At 36.5% G+C, this 14756-nt stretch overlaps 1 protein-coding gene across 5 annotated transcripts in view; it reads right to left on the bottom strand.

Annotated features, from left to right (window-relative positions):
• KMT2E (lysine methyltransferase 2E (inactive)) overlaps nucleotides 1–14756 on the bottom strand; it is a 58566-nt gene that overhangs the window by 13374 nt on the left and 30436 nt on the right. For 4 of the 5 annotated variants that reach the window (XM_084259950.1, XM_084259948.1, XM_084259946.1 and 1 more), the window contains 10 exons: nucleotides 13139–13305; nucleotides 11951–11989; nucleotides 10146–10358; nucleotides 8586–8716; nucleotides 7597–7714; nucleotides 7293–7402; nucleotides 5424–5682; nucleotides 3342–3440; nucleotides 1662–1826; nucleotides 375–683 (listed from right to left, as the gene is read on the bottom strand). In XM_084259950.1, the coding sequence (XP_084116076.1) occupies nucleotides 375–683; nucleotides 1662–1826; nucleotides 3342–3440; nucleotides 5424–5682; nucleotides 7293–7402; nucleotides 7597–7714; nucleotides 8586–8716; nucleotides 10146–10358; nucleotides 11951–11989; nucleotides 13139–13305 (1610 nt within the window). Of the gene's footprint in view, nucleotides 1–374; nucleotides 684–1661; nucleotides 1827–3341; nucleotides 3441–5423; nucleotides 5683–7292; nucleotides 7403–7596; nucleotides 7715–8585; nucleotides 8717–10145; nucleotides 10359–11020; nucleotides 11122–11950; nucleotides 11990–13138; nucleotides 13306–14756 lie in introns of those variants that run through there. The other variant, XM_084259949.1, reaches the window with a different exon arrangement.

Raw genomic sequence — 14756 nt, 5'->3', positions numbered from 1 at the left:
CTTTCCTTTGAGATATTCTGTTTGCTACCATTAAAATACCTTATAAAGTGTATGATGAACAAAGGAAAGAAAACTTATTCGCCTTTTTTTCCTTTTAAATTGAGGGCCTTCATGATGTTTTGGTTATGTGTATTATTTGTTCCAAAGTTTTTCTGAAAGATTTATTTTAGCAGTCTCTTAAAAATCCAGAGTAACTTCTACCAATGTTACACATACCTTTTTTAATTTCTTAATTTCTTACCAGTGAGTGTCCATGTAATGGGAATTAACATTTTTAAAAAAAATAAAATCAGTTGCATACTGATGCAGTAGCCTAATTTAAAAAAAAACCTGTTTAAATCCATCTTTTTCTCCCCATTCCTCAAGAGACATACCTTCTTTGTTTTAGGATATTTAGTCGGGCATTTATTAAGTGCTGGAGCTTCTGTTTCAGTAACCATTTCTGTAACAACAGTTTCTGTTTCAGGCTCAGCTACCAGTGCAGCATTCTCTGTTTCGTTATGTTGTGAGGTTACTTCCACATCAGGAGAAGATGGTTGAATATCTGAACACATGCTGACAGTTCTGTGTCGTCTACGTTGTTGTCCAATGTGAGTTCTACTCCTTGAGAAGCTTTTTCTCTGTTTAGCTCTATTAACTTTGGCTGGGGTAGGCTTGGTGGCAGTTTCTTCTTTTGCTGGTTCCTGGTACAAAAGGAAAGTCTCGTAAACAGATCCCACGCTCATCAAACCACGTATCTATCTAAAAACAAAAGGTCAGTTGCCCCTTTACAGTTCCAAAAAGCTGCAATGTCATCTTTCTTGTTCGAACTAAAAAGCTTCAGAGATGTTTTGCCTTTAAGAAGCCTAGAAAGACTAAGATTTCCTGCATTTTCCTCCCAAGCACATCCTGTATCACTGCCAGATTATTCACACACAATACACCCTGGCTACTGGTCAGATTACCACAGATTTGTGAGAGAGCTGCCGTAACACGTGCATTCGTAAGCAAGAAATCAACTTCTTACAGCACGTCGCCTTTCAGTAACTTCTATTTTACTGAAGTGTCACAGCATTCTCACAGAAGGTACTTCACAGTATGCTGACAGAGATTATCCAGGGGAACAACCTGAACTGAGAATCTGTAGTACTAGCAAGGTAAGAAGCATACTAGCATCCAGCAGCAAGAGTAAAAGACTGTTTATGAAATATTTGGCATCAACTGCAAGAACTCAGAACAAACTATGCATCAGTAATTCTTTCCTTTTAAAAGGAAAGGAAGGATTACAATCTGTTCCTGAATAATCCACTGAAGCAGCAGGTTTTTCTCCACTGGTTCTAAGAGGGTGCCTAAAGTAAGCCACCTCCTATGGCTAAAGTCAGCATTGGTAAACACCTCGCATCCTGAATTACACAGCTGATCTGTGTGTGCACATCTGCATAAGTTAATGTAACAACTGAAACTGCTTGTAAACTAACTCTGTATGTATTTTCTTGGGGAAAAAAAAAATCAGGCGCTAACACAATACAATGCCAAAGAACTATACAGATTTTGATCAAATACTAGTTCAGAGAAAAAAAAACACAACAAAATGCCCATACATCTTGAAATGCAGCTAGACATCCAGACCAATAAAATGTCACATTAAAAGCTAGCTTTAAAATAAAGTTTCAGGTAACTACCTGAATAAATTCAGTGTCATTGAGAATCTGTGCTTCCTTGCATTCTGATTTAACCTCAGTTTTTGCTGTGCTGATTCTTTCCAAAGCCTGTTCTCTTCTTTTTTCTCTTTTTTCTAGTCTGGCAAAAGCTTGCAGGATAGCTTCCATTTTCCGTTCTTCTCTTGTCTGATGGATTTAAAAATAATCATGATCAAGTTCAGTCATAATCTTTCACATATGCAAATACATTAATACCTTTTCATTTTAATTACTTCAGAACACGTCAGTGCATGTTGATGTGCAGATCAATTTCAGCAAAAGCTCAGAGGAAAAGAGGACATTACAATGACTGCAATTATTACAGACTTGAAGGCAGGCTTGCATTCATACCAACCCTGACAAACACGAATAGAGTTCTGCTTTGCACTTAAGCACTTGATAGTCAATCGCTGCTCTATAAGCATAAGAAGAACAGAGCTCTCGGACATTTGTACTTACATGTACAGTACTTAAATTTAACGTTAATGACCAGAAAGGTATGAAATGCCAATACATTTATGAAACAACAGAAGGCTCCATTACCCTCTGACCCATTTTTTCAAGTGTCACAAACTAGATCAAAACATACAATCAACATCCAACAATCACTATTTCAAAATAAGATACCATTACATCACAGAAAGAAACTCAATTTTCTGTCTGTCCATAATTCAGGTCCTAGTGGTGTACAGAGGCAGGTCTCTTCACCTGCACAGAGCTCTGCTTAAGACAATACTGAGGTGGCAGAATTAGGCAGAGTTCTGTCACAAGCTTTTTTTTATTCATACATGCCTGCAGCTCAACGATGCATTGATAGCAACAACGTGCTTATACCAAAGAAAGAATACTAGCAAATAAATTGGTCTTATGTGTGAATTAGGAATTTAATTATTTTACCACTGAACCTGCCTCTGTTTGCTTGGTAAAACACAGGCAAACTTACAGTTATTTGCAATCCTCTTAAAGATTTTTACTCTACCTTCAACTACTATAGCAACACTACTGATAACTTAAGTTTCACAGAGCGCTTTACATTTGTATTCTTGCTAAAGTGCAAAAGGAAAAAAAAAAGCCAGGACATCCTATGGTGCAAAACCAATACATCCAACAGAGTTTGACAAGAATTGCTCTTCAAAAGCATGACAAAGACACTGTTGTATGTTAGTATCAGAGCTCATGCTATCATTCTTCAGATTTGGTATTAATATACATTTTATTTGAGCAGACTGTATTGTCTAATAAACACAAATCTCAATTTTGCTACTGATAAAGAGTTGTAGAAAATACTAATCAAAAGTATTGCATACTCCATAAAGGCAAAAATTCTGACTCCAACTACTATCTATAAAATGGCCATCATAAATAACATGCAATAATAAAGAGAGAAGAAAATAAATCTAGATGTTTTCTACAACGTTGTTCTTAAAGGCAATAGAAAGTGATACACATCTGAAGATAAAAGCAGGTTTTTGTCAAAGCAATGTTAAAGCCAGATAAAATGCTCTCAAATAGCAAGCCTTGCATTTTAAGTTCATGTAAGGATCTGATTTCATATATACCCACATTCTACAAGCCTACAGAAAGGCAGCAATTAGCATGGGAAGAGCAGATGTCACTAAGCCTTAGTGACAGCTTTAGGTAGCTACTTGCTTCCCAACTTACCATCTTCCTTTTCCTTTCTGCAATCTGCTCCTCTGATTCCATTTCTACTTCATTGCTAATAGGAGTTTTTTCTTCTATATCATCAATAAAATCTGGCTCCTGAAAGATGGAAATGACTGCTTTACAGAAGCTCCTACTACTCTTGCAAACTAGGGAAAACTAAAAGCTACACAGAACCAAGAATCCTCAGATCACTACACCAGAAGTACCCCAAGCCAGTAAATCAAGAAAAAAAAAGTGAAAAAACTAATAAGCACTTGTACCTTTGTATAAACCCATAAATATCATCACCTGAATAGATTCCCCCCCCCCCCCCCCCCATTCTGGGCTTAGACACATCTGTATCTCTTTTCTTCAACACACTGATCTCATTGAAATTTTAAGGTTCCATCCCGACTCCCCCACTAACCAAACCAAAACAAAAAAAATTAGAAGTTAGTGGAATTAAACCTTCAAACCAACAGAAGCTTTGGGGCACTAACACTGGCCACTATCTAGCCACTTCATAATCAGTTAAAGAATTAGGAGGTTTACATTACACTCCAATGAAAAAGGAGCTTTAGTTTTAGTGAAATAGAATGAATGTCACAGAAATGTTAAGAATTACACAGAAGTTTCTCTCAGCTCAAAAGTGCGTTCTATTAGACACACGTTTTCCATTTGAACTCTCACTACAGCATCATACCACAAGGAAACACAAAAGTTGCTGACTAAAATGGCTGATTTGAAAATAAGAAGCCATGAAACAGTAACTTTGAGGAGAATTAAGTGTTCACTACTCCTATATGCAATTTCACTTTTACATGAAGAACTAGAAGTCATGGGGTTTTTTCCTAACATTTGTCTTGAAAGTACTTTTACATTTTCCTATACACCTTCATTATTTAAGCATCAGAAAAAAAGTTATTGACTGGCTTCTATGTTTAGATACATAGTCTACAGCGTTATTCTTCTTGCAATTCCTACTGTTTTAAGTCCAGTTTTGTAAAACAGGAATACTAGTTCTCCTGTCATTGTTCTATATAAACACAATATATAGCGTTAATTGCTTGAAAAGGTTCCAAATACCAGTTTTCACTTGTTAGTAACAAAATACAAACACAACCCCAAAAATATAATTTAAGATGAGAAAGTTTAAATGTTGCCTCTAGAGATCGTAAGTCACATGCCATGCCTTCTGGACTCCCAAGCATTTTTAAGCTATTTAAGTACTGAAACCCCTGAAAAGATTTTATCATCTTAGGAAAGCTGAGGGTCAATATGCTCATTTACAAGTTATTTCCTTCATTACCAAGTGGAATTTTAAGATAACAATTGGAAATGGCTCCCTCCCAGAATAACTCCTTTCTTTCCTTCCTAAAGTGTCATCAGAACATAAGACAACCAAAAAGTCATCACCATACCCCACCCCTGAAAAGATTGACAGTTACTAAGGTAACCATCCTCTCTCATGTCAAATAATTATCTGTAATAGCTGCCCTGTAAAATTAAGCTAATAACTGATCTCATGGATTTCTCCCACTAGTTCTTTCCAACTGGCATATTACAATAAAGACTCATTTAGAACTGACTACCATGGTATGTTACCAGGTAGGTAGCTTTACTATATTATCCACTTATCATGCGTTTTTGAAGCTAAATACTGCACCTTCCTCCTCCTGACTCCCCAAATTCTACTTAATTATCTTCCACCCAGAGCTGCAGCTGACACTCAATGTTCTGGGCTGAAGTTTTGTTTGCTACAAGGCTACTTATTGCCATGTTTAAAATACTACACTCCTGAGAAACATACATAACTAACCAAAAGAGACTTCAGGATGGACTAGGAGTTCCTGAAAGCATGACGTGAGGCTTTCACATTAGAGATTCACAAAGGAATTCAGAGGAAAATTGTATCATTGAAACTGGTATGGGAACCAATATCTCTTTAAATACAATCAAATACTAAGCAAAACTGAGAACAGTATAAAAAAAAAAAATCTAAACTTATCCATCATTACCCACTTTCAATGACTTTGGTCACTACAGGAGTAGAGTATCTGCCTGAAAGCGATTTTCTTTCTATTGTCTTTGAGTCAATACCTGATTATTAGAAATGGACAGCCTAAGGGGAGAGAGCTTCCTCTGTTTATCTGCAATTTTCATTTTGGTGGCTGCTCCTTCACAGTCCAACGTGATGTTCTGATTTTGAGTCTCCTTTTCTCTTGAAACATCTTTCTCTTTCTTTCCCTTTTTCCTTCTGGTTTCATATCCAGTATTCATGTTTTCCGTAGGTTCAGAGCGTCTCAGAACTGGACATTCAGGATTTTCTTTGAGGCAAGCACAATCCACTTTGTATTTACTAAAAGTGATTAAATGCAAGAAGGCATTACTTGATTAGGTGGTACAGCAATGTACATTTCAATACTAAATAACACAAGCTGAGTTGTTTCACATTAAACATCTGCTAAGATGCAAACCAATCACAATTAAAAGCAGCTGATTCATGTTTTCACCAAGATACACAATACTGTTACAATTTGAAAATCTCATACTTGCTAGCAGAATTTATGGCTGTTTGCCACATGGAATTCTTTAAAATTCAAAGTTAGTATTTGCTTAAAAAATGGAAGCGATCTAAAACCTGAGTATATCCTGAGTGAAGTACAACCACCACATTAAAGAAATTAAGTGACACAGCTTACAGAATGAACGCTCTGGAAAGAGCCATACAATTTTTAAGTTTCACTTGTATATGTAGGAACTGTTATTCAAACACATTAAAAACTTACACAGGCTGTTCTCTGCAAGTACTGAACACATACATTTAACATGATAAATAACAAAGCCCTTAAAAACTACCAACAAGGCAATTCCTCAGGTCATCATTGTGTGAGGGATGTAGGAGTACATCTACAACATTTAACTATACAAGGTGCCTTGAGCTAGCCTGAACCCAAGTTGTTTAATACAGGTAGGACTTCATGACGTAACTAAATTCAGGTCCAGAAGTAGCGAAGGTGTGTCTGCACCCAAGCTGACTTGCAAGCAGACCACAGAAAAGTGTATTATTACCTTGGTGCAGCAAAACATGCAACAGTTGAGGACTGCTTCTGGACCCGACCAAGTGCACATACAGAAATAGGCTCTTCAATCCTTCATTTCCAAGGTTAGCATTAGCCTAGGTGTTCCTGCACAATGTACCTATGCTCTAGAACATTTCCTACTAGCCAAGAAAAACCATTACTAGATTACATCACTCAAAGGCCTTATTTTGCCATCAGATTTCAAAGAGGTGTTTGAATAATATAGTTCCTACATATGTGAGTGAACTTCACTGATTATTTCCTTTACTGTTTCAAAACTCTGCTTACAAATAATGGCAACATTTTAGAGCTTTCCCCAATTCATCAAATGAGCAGCAGTTATATTCAGAAATGTGTAATAGGTTATAATCCAACACACTGATACATCCAGTGTATCTGAACATTATTAATCATGTATTATTCAAACATGATTCTAACTAAATTCCACAGACATTGTCTTCCTGAAATTATACTGCAGCGGCACTCTGAAATAAGGCATTACTCGGATTTAGATTTTCTTCCCTCTTACTCCCCCCCACAGTACAAACACCTACATACCACAAATTTTCATAGGATATCCTTATTCATATTAAATAAAGTTTTTATCTTTCCCACTTCACTTATAAGCAACTGCAACATTGCTGAAATTAGCAACAGATACAGAGTAATGAAAATGTAACGACACTGGTCATTGTTTATACAGTGCATAAGGAGCCCTGTTATTCACACATGCAGGAAAATAAACTTTAAAAGCAAAGCTGTTCTGAATTATAGTAACAACAACTAAAATAGTGACTAATAACAATCAAGCAATAATTAAGAATAATAATGACAATAGCTTAACAAGCATTAGATGTATTTCAGAACAGCATGCTCACATACTTACCAATTTCCATAATCAAAATCAAATGCTATAGTAATCTCTGCTCCCTTTGGAATGTTATGGATGGAGTAAATATAAAGATGAATTGTTCCATCTTCGATTACATGCCTTACCTATATTCAAAAAAACATTATTACATTATCATTATCTTAGTTTCCCCTTCCCCACCCAACCCCTACCCCCACCCCTTCCCAGTCAAGAGGTACCTGTATTCAAATTGTAGGGATTGCTCAAACTACCAGTTGGGAAACTCAAGGAGAAGGAGACTTCTAAGTAAATAAAAACTTAAGTGTCTGTACATGCTCACCTCCGCATTTGGAGTACATGAACGCCTGATGAATCGAGCTTCATTTCCAAAAGTCCTTGCATCAACACACATTTCTAACCCATGGAATTTGGAATAAAACAAAACAAATGGGTATGGTCTGGAAAAGATACAAGAAAAACAGAGTTTTACAATTTTTAAAGATGCCGAATATTACTTAGCTTTCGTATTAGTTAGCTTCATAACATGATGTTTGGCATGCTACACCGAATTTGCGGGTTAATGACACATCTCTAAGGGTCATGGTTCTAACTGGTACATTCTTCAAATATATTCTCAGAATACTGGAAGTCTGAATTACAGCCCTGTATGTAATTCATCTGCATAGGATCCAAAGGGAGGAACAGTAACAGGGCAAGCACTAGGCACACAAGACATAAGGTTAAGATTCAACTTTCATTAACTTTCCTTATGGTGGGTCCTAAAATGAAACTCTGGTAGAAATTTATCTGCCCTCACGGAATCATCTAAAAATAAACAAAACACCCTACCCAACACCTGCAGTGTCACTAGCACCCAACCCTCCTGAAGAAAGGGAACATTTAAATACTTTGCCAAAGCATGTTTTAAGTTCTGCTGTTCCAAGTGTAAGGGAACCTTTTGATCTTTACTGAGCAAAAGCTCTGTTGTCTTTCCTCCAACAGACTCCTGCAGTTTCCACAGTAGGGGAAACTAATGGCAGCACTGAAAATGATGCACAGGAAGGAAGCGGTCACGCACTGCTCAATAACATAACCAACTAGAGAACTCTTGGCAGTAAAATGGTTCAAAGTTGACTTGTGTCCAGTTTTAAAAGAGTATTACAATTCTGCACAGAAGAGGAGGAGATCAGAATCCAGCTAAAATTATTTTTAATCAAACACCGGTAAAACCCACTTCTAGTAACAGAGACTCACTCTGTACTTGAGGCAGGAGTTTGACAAAACAGCATTTTAAGAGTCACCTTATTAAAACATTTGTAATAAACAAACCTTTTGAAGAAATATCCATTAGCTTCAAATTGTTCTCTCAGCATGAACTTTCCTCTGTATTCAATAATAAGTGCATCAGGCGGCAAGTCTTTGGCAGCTTTTAAAATTTTCTTGTTTTTTTGCACATAACTCTGTAAAGACATGTTAATTTATGAAGTATCTTTTTCTACTATTTTTCTATTATTAACTACAGATTGTACTTTCACAACTGCCACACTTCACTGTATGAGCTACCCCCTTAAGCCTCCAGACTGATTTGATGGAACTGTCTTGTTCCCCTACCAATGCAACTAGTTATTAACTGGATTAGCTCTAGTTCTGCAATAGAGGGACATAACCCAACCTATTCATGTTCTCACAATTCATGTACTACACCCCTTAGTGCATTTAACTCTCACCACTACTACACTAATTCTGCTTTGTTTTGCATAATGCTTTCAAAAGACTTCAATTCCTTCGAACAAAAGAAAGTATGCAAACTTAAATAAGACATTCACGATCCAAAGAAACACAACAGGCACATAAAATAGAAATAATAATAATAATAATAATAATAATAGGATCCTGAGTTTCCAGATTTATTTCTGTATCTTTAGATGAAAGGATGGCTTTTATTTCAAAACCAATACATACCCTGACAGTGAAATCACATCTCTAATAACTGTCACTGCCAATCAAAATGGAAGTAGCCTCTATGTATGTAAAAGACTCTGTAAGCAGGGATAGTCCTCTAAGGAGGGTGTCCCATATGCTACGATGGTCTTTGATAAAGATGCTTCCATTAATCCACTACAGTACCTGCTCCTCAAAATTTTTGCTACAAAACACTAAAGCCTGTTATGTGGCTCTGATTTTAAGCTGGTAACTGATGTTAAGGACAGACAAAGACACTGTACAAATTCTTCATAAAGTAGAAGCTACGTGATCACAAAAGTAAAATAAGATTTAAAAAACCCGACAAGATCAGAATATTACCTACCATCAGAACATCCTTCATCAACCAGAAATGAAACTTGTATCTAAATACCTAAACATCCGAACACTTACCACACCTTGAGAAAAATGTAGGCAACTAACAGACTGAGACACACAGCAGGGAGAAAAAAAAAAATGGGAAGATTCCAATGTGTGCTTACAGTTGGACTCAATCTCAAAAGGTCTTTCCTAGTATAGATGAGTCTGTGAGCTACTGAAATCACTCCTTATATTCCTCACAGAGCAGAGAAACAGGAGCAGCAACAATGTTTACTGCTTTATGCAAACCACCTAAGACAGTCTAAGGACAATTCAATGTTCAGGCTGAGGCTACCGCCTTAGTTATTTTTCTGAGAACTATGTTTACACTTGCACATCAATCAAGGGTGATACAGGATGTATGAAAAGCAATTGCAAATTCTGAAAAAAGTTAGGACTCTGATGCGACAAGATACAGAAATGTTAAATTCCCTCCCCCCCCCCCCCCCCCCCCCCGCCTTTATAATTTATTTTAAAGGCATCTAAATAGCTATTGTCATGACACAAGGGCTGCATGCAGTAACACAACATGGCACAACTCATTACCTCTACTGGAGGTTTGAAAATCAGATTGCTGGTGGTGACTTCTTTTTTATCATTTCCATTGCCTAATCTCAGAGCTATTTTTTGTGCCTCCCTCTGGACACCCTCACTGTACTGGTTGTTACTTGCTTCTTCATAACGATCCATCCATGCCTTGATTTTAGTTTCCCATCCAAAGTTTGAACTGTCAGTAGGATCAATCTCTGGAGCAGAGCCCTAAAAATTAAAGTGACCAGATATTACAAGGTAAGAAAAAGATACTGAAATAAAAAGTTAAGTCTACAACAAGACACAGAATGAAGGGCAAAGGTATGCCATTGATTTAAGGGGCTTATTTTACTTTTTTTTTTTTAAGTAATTCCAATATAAAAGTCTGCATTACTTAAAAGCATTGATTTTAATTCAGTAGCATTACATTTGTCCTTTTAGGAATGTTACAAGTGCATAAATATTGCCCAAGTTCAGGAATACATTCCCTCTTCAAGAGGGTTTCTAGATTTTAGTAAGATGAGAACGGAGACTGACATTTTTTCCTCCCGCAAACGCACTGCATCATGAATCCATGAGCACAGGAGTTGGAGGGTCAGATCTCCCTTACTACTCAACTTTTGTGAACATGTGCAAATATAAAAAGAAATCCAGCTTCCATCCTATAATACAGGTTTTATTTTCTCATTTCAACCTCAAGGGTCATGCCATATCTTTTTCTGCTTCACAACTTAAAATTTTCCTAATCCTACACCTACTACATTAAGGTTGTAACTCTAACGTTACACACTTTGCACAGATGTTTTTCCTCCCCTTAACTGTTCCTCACTAAACAATTCTCTTCTGCAGTGCTTCAGATCCTTTCACTTTTAAAGAAAGTGCCATTGTACCTCCAGACCTCATAAGCAGCGGCCAGGCTGCAGCCAACCAATGCTCCTTACGGACAGCAGCAGCCAACCAACGCTCCCTTTTCTATCCACCTGAGCAGAGACACTATTAAACATTAATAAAACAGCAAGTTGTTCAGCAATTCAATTTACCTGTTACTGATTACATTTCTTTTGTGCCTCAAGAGAGCCATACACACAAACAGCATTAAAAGCAGCATGATGCTAAGAAAACCATGAAAAAACAATGGAACCTTGCAAACACTGTATTTAAAAAAGCACAAAATACAGCTTTTCTTCCCCAATTCTGACTTTACAATTGGCAAAACACATCTGATGTATGTGAAGTGTAAAAGGTGTCCCACGTTTTTTTTTCCCCAAGGACTAATAATCTATGGGAAACACCCAATTTCCACACCATGCATACTTCTGTCTCACAGAAATCAAAGACTGCTGTTAACAAACCTTACAAAGCAGACATCCCAACGTGATTCCTTAAACTACACCAGATTAACACATGGTAGCATTGACAGAGCAGAATCACTAGTTTAGCTTTCAAATGCAGTATAGCCTTTTCATTTTCTTGCTGCTTAGGATTATGAAAAGCTGGAGCTACAAAGTTCAAATGAGGTGTGCACTCTACTCCCTCAAGTAACACAAACAAGCTCTAACTCCTCCAACAGCTCTTGAAAAAAACCAAGTAATCTCAGAACTAAAATTTACACTATACTATTTCGGTTAACTTTGAAGGACATAAAGATGTAGTGCTCATACCTTCATTTAAAAGTCAAATTTAGGTACAACTATATAGTACATTAGTTATGAAGAGTATTTTAGTGCTTAATGTGTAGCCAAATTATACATTTTATATTATTAAATAGTATAACATTACCATTTAAAACAAAAAAGATACCTAAACAAAAGCTACGTTACCTTTACTCGTGAAGATTTTCTCGATCCTTCTCGAAATGCCTGAAAAAAAGTTAGGTATTTATAGTTTTTGGAGGAAGTACAAAGTCTCTTAATGAATTTCAAATCTAATGCAGACTGTTCGCAGTAAAACATGCAGGACAATGACAACAATTACACTGAAATTTCAAGAAGACACTGTCTCAGAAAATATATTTAAAAAAACAATTCAGCATTCCAACTGAAGTGCATACTGTATGCCAGAGCTAGTGGTCAAAGTACCCTTAACTTTCTCACATATTACAACACAACTCTCTAGAATTTCAGAATTCAAGGCAAAGGAAGTGAAAGCTTACTTACAGCACACCCCACATTTATCAGGTAAATCTGTAAAATGCCCACATCCTATCCTTCACTGCACTATTTGTGTCAAGAGGGGAGGGGAAAGGACATGGCAGATGCCCTATAACATTAGCTTCTGAAAGAAATTTGTCACTCCACAACGGAAATTTGTCACTCCACAAAGGAAGTTTATATGCAGACCCATTCTCTTTAAAGAGGACATTTAAAGATCTTTAAAAATTGTATCTATCTGTAACTAATTCTGGCTTCTGTTTTAGGTAAGAAAATTGTCATCCATGCCAGTGAAACTGAACTGCAGAAAGGAACTTAGTTTAGGAAATTCCATGTACTTCTTCACATGTATTTTATTGTTTATACCTGTAGCTAAACAACATATTGCCAATGTACTGTTTACCAAAGCGGTTTAGTAGCTAACTTTCTAACAGCACACTTCCACAGAGTTTCAACTCTAACAAATGGACACAAAGTCACCTCAGAACAACTGACAGCAAACATTTATGAAATTCAAGCAACCATAACTGAAGACTTTCACACACAGAATTCTTGAGTATCCAAAGCCTATTACACCCAATCTCTAACTATATGAAGTGGTCCAATAAATACAATTCCTCCTCAGAAGTTCTGCCTCAATTGTAAAATTGATCTATTGTTGCTAGTACATATTAACCTGAATTAAGGGGGTGGGGGAGAGGCAGGGAAGCCTTATCATTTACTGCCTAGTACTACATTTCAATCTAAACCCAAGTATTATTAGCAGTAACAGCCTGATTTTTAAACCAGTGTCTCTTGGTAAGACATGTCACATAGCTGTAATTTGTAACACAGTTGTAAGAAGTTACATTCACTTACTTTTTTACATTTTGTTATGTTCTGTTCTTTCTCTCCACTTTTTTTCCTTTTCTTATCATTGACTTTTGTAACTCTTGTAGGAGCTAAAGTAATTGCAGTTGGTGTATAAGTAGAATACAGTTCCACGGGAACCTCATCACCACTCTCTGTTGCACTGGTATCCCCATCTTTAAAATAAAGAACAATCTGTAAACAATCAAATACTGTAGAAAGAGCATTTACTAGTTACTCAACACCTGCTTTTAAAAAACAAAAACCGTGCACTGATAAATGCTTCAAGCACTCACATGCAGAATTCACCAACAATCACAACAGTTTGAAAATGAATGACAAATGAGAAGCTGGTAATTAACAAATGTTTGCAGGACCAAGTAAGAAAAAGATATCAGATTAATTCCACTCAAAGAATGGAATTATCACATTCCATTATATGCAAAACTGGAACATAAATGGTAAAAAAAAAAGTGTTGGTTAACCCATTCCTTTTCATATAGGTTTTACTTGTAATATGGTTTAAGGGTTCTTTCAGGTGATTGTATTCTAGAAGGGATTAAAATTAATGACTATCTAGCATTTCATGTGAAGCCCTATTAATCAGTCATGTGTAAGTCATAATCAACTATTTCAGCTGTAATTTGCAACATCAGGTGCCTTTTTCAGGGTAAATGTCAGTTTAGCCAAAAGCCGCCTCTCCTCAAAATTCCCTAACAATAACACTCTGCTCCTTAGGGAAAAGGGAAGTCTATTTTACTCGTTAAAACATGATCACATGTAAACTGACAGATAATTTTTCTTTGTGCTGCACACTTGCAGACCTAAAAGCCAAAGCCTGAAATTCAGCATACATCAGCACTTATGTCAGACAAATGTATTTCCTGACCTAAAACAGGATTACCCTAGTTCTGTCAAGATGAAAGGCTGTGAAGCATGGGGAGGATTGGAAGAGAGATGGTGCACTCAGATAGGAAAGAGACTGCTGTTCACATGTGCTCAATAGCAGCATTTCCTAATATTCTGCCTTCAGTAAATGTACTTGCATACTTCACACTAAGTAAGCAAGACTTTTTCCTGAAACTGCACAGAAACAGGTTTTACAAAGAAAACATTCTTCCTGAGCTCAGAAGGATATTGTCTTAATTGGTGCACTCAATGGTCCTAATTCTTCAAAACTTCTTCACTAAATAAAGGACTCCAGCTACTGGTTATTCTGGATTTTTCTTGCTCTGCACAATATTCCTTAATAGGATTCTTCTGTGCAGAGTAAGCAATCCAGTTTCACCATCTCGGTTGTTCTTTTGAACAATTTATTAGATATATAATTATACCTTATATATTGGGAGCTGAAGATGCTTTCTGAATTTGTTTACATCTCTGCTGGGACTATTTTCTGAACTAACATTAAAAAACACATAGAAAGAAGTGTCTAATCCAAGAAAAAGGAATAGCAGAATAACCAATGATGGAGAAATAAAAATGAAAACCCAAGGCTCTCTTGGAATTCTCAGTGTTTGTAGTCCATATCTAATCTATGCACAGTCATTATGTCACAGACAAACACTTCCCTCAACTCTCTCAAAAACCCTATAAAACTCTGTCTTCTTTAGGAAAGCAACATTTC

Source organism: Gallinula chloropus, assembly GCF_964237585.1.
Source record: "Gallinula chloropus genome assembly, chromosome: 1".
Lineage (NCBI taxonomy): Eukaryota > Metazoa > Chordata > Aves > Gruiformes > Rallidae > Gallinula > Gallinula chloropus.
Note: the sequence above shows the minus strand (reverse complement) of the source record. Positions and strands in the feature narration are given on the sequence as shown.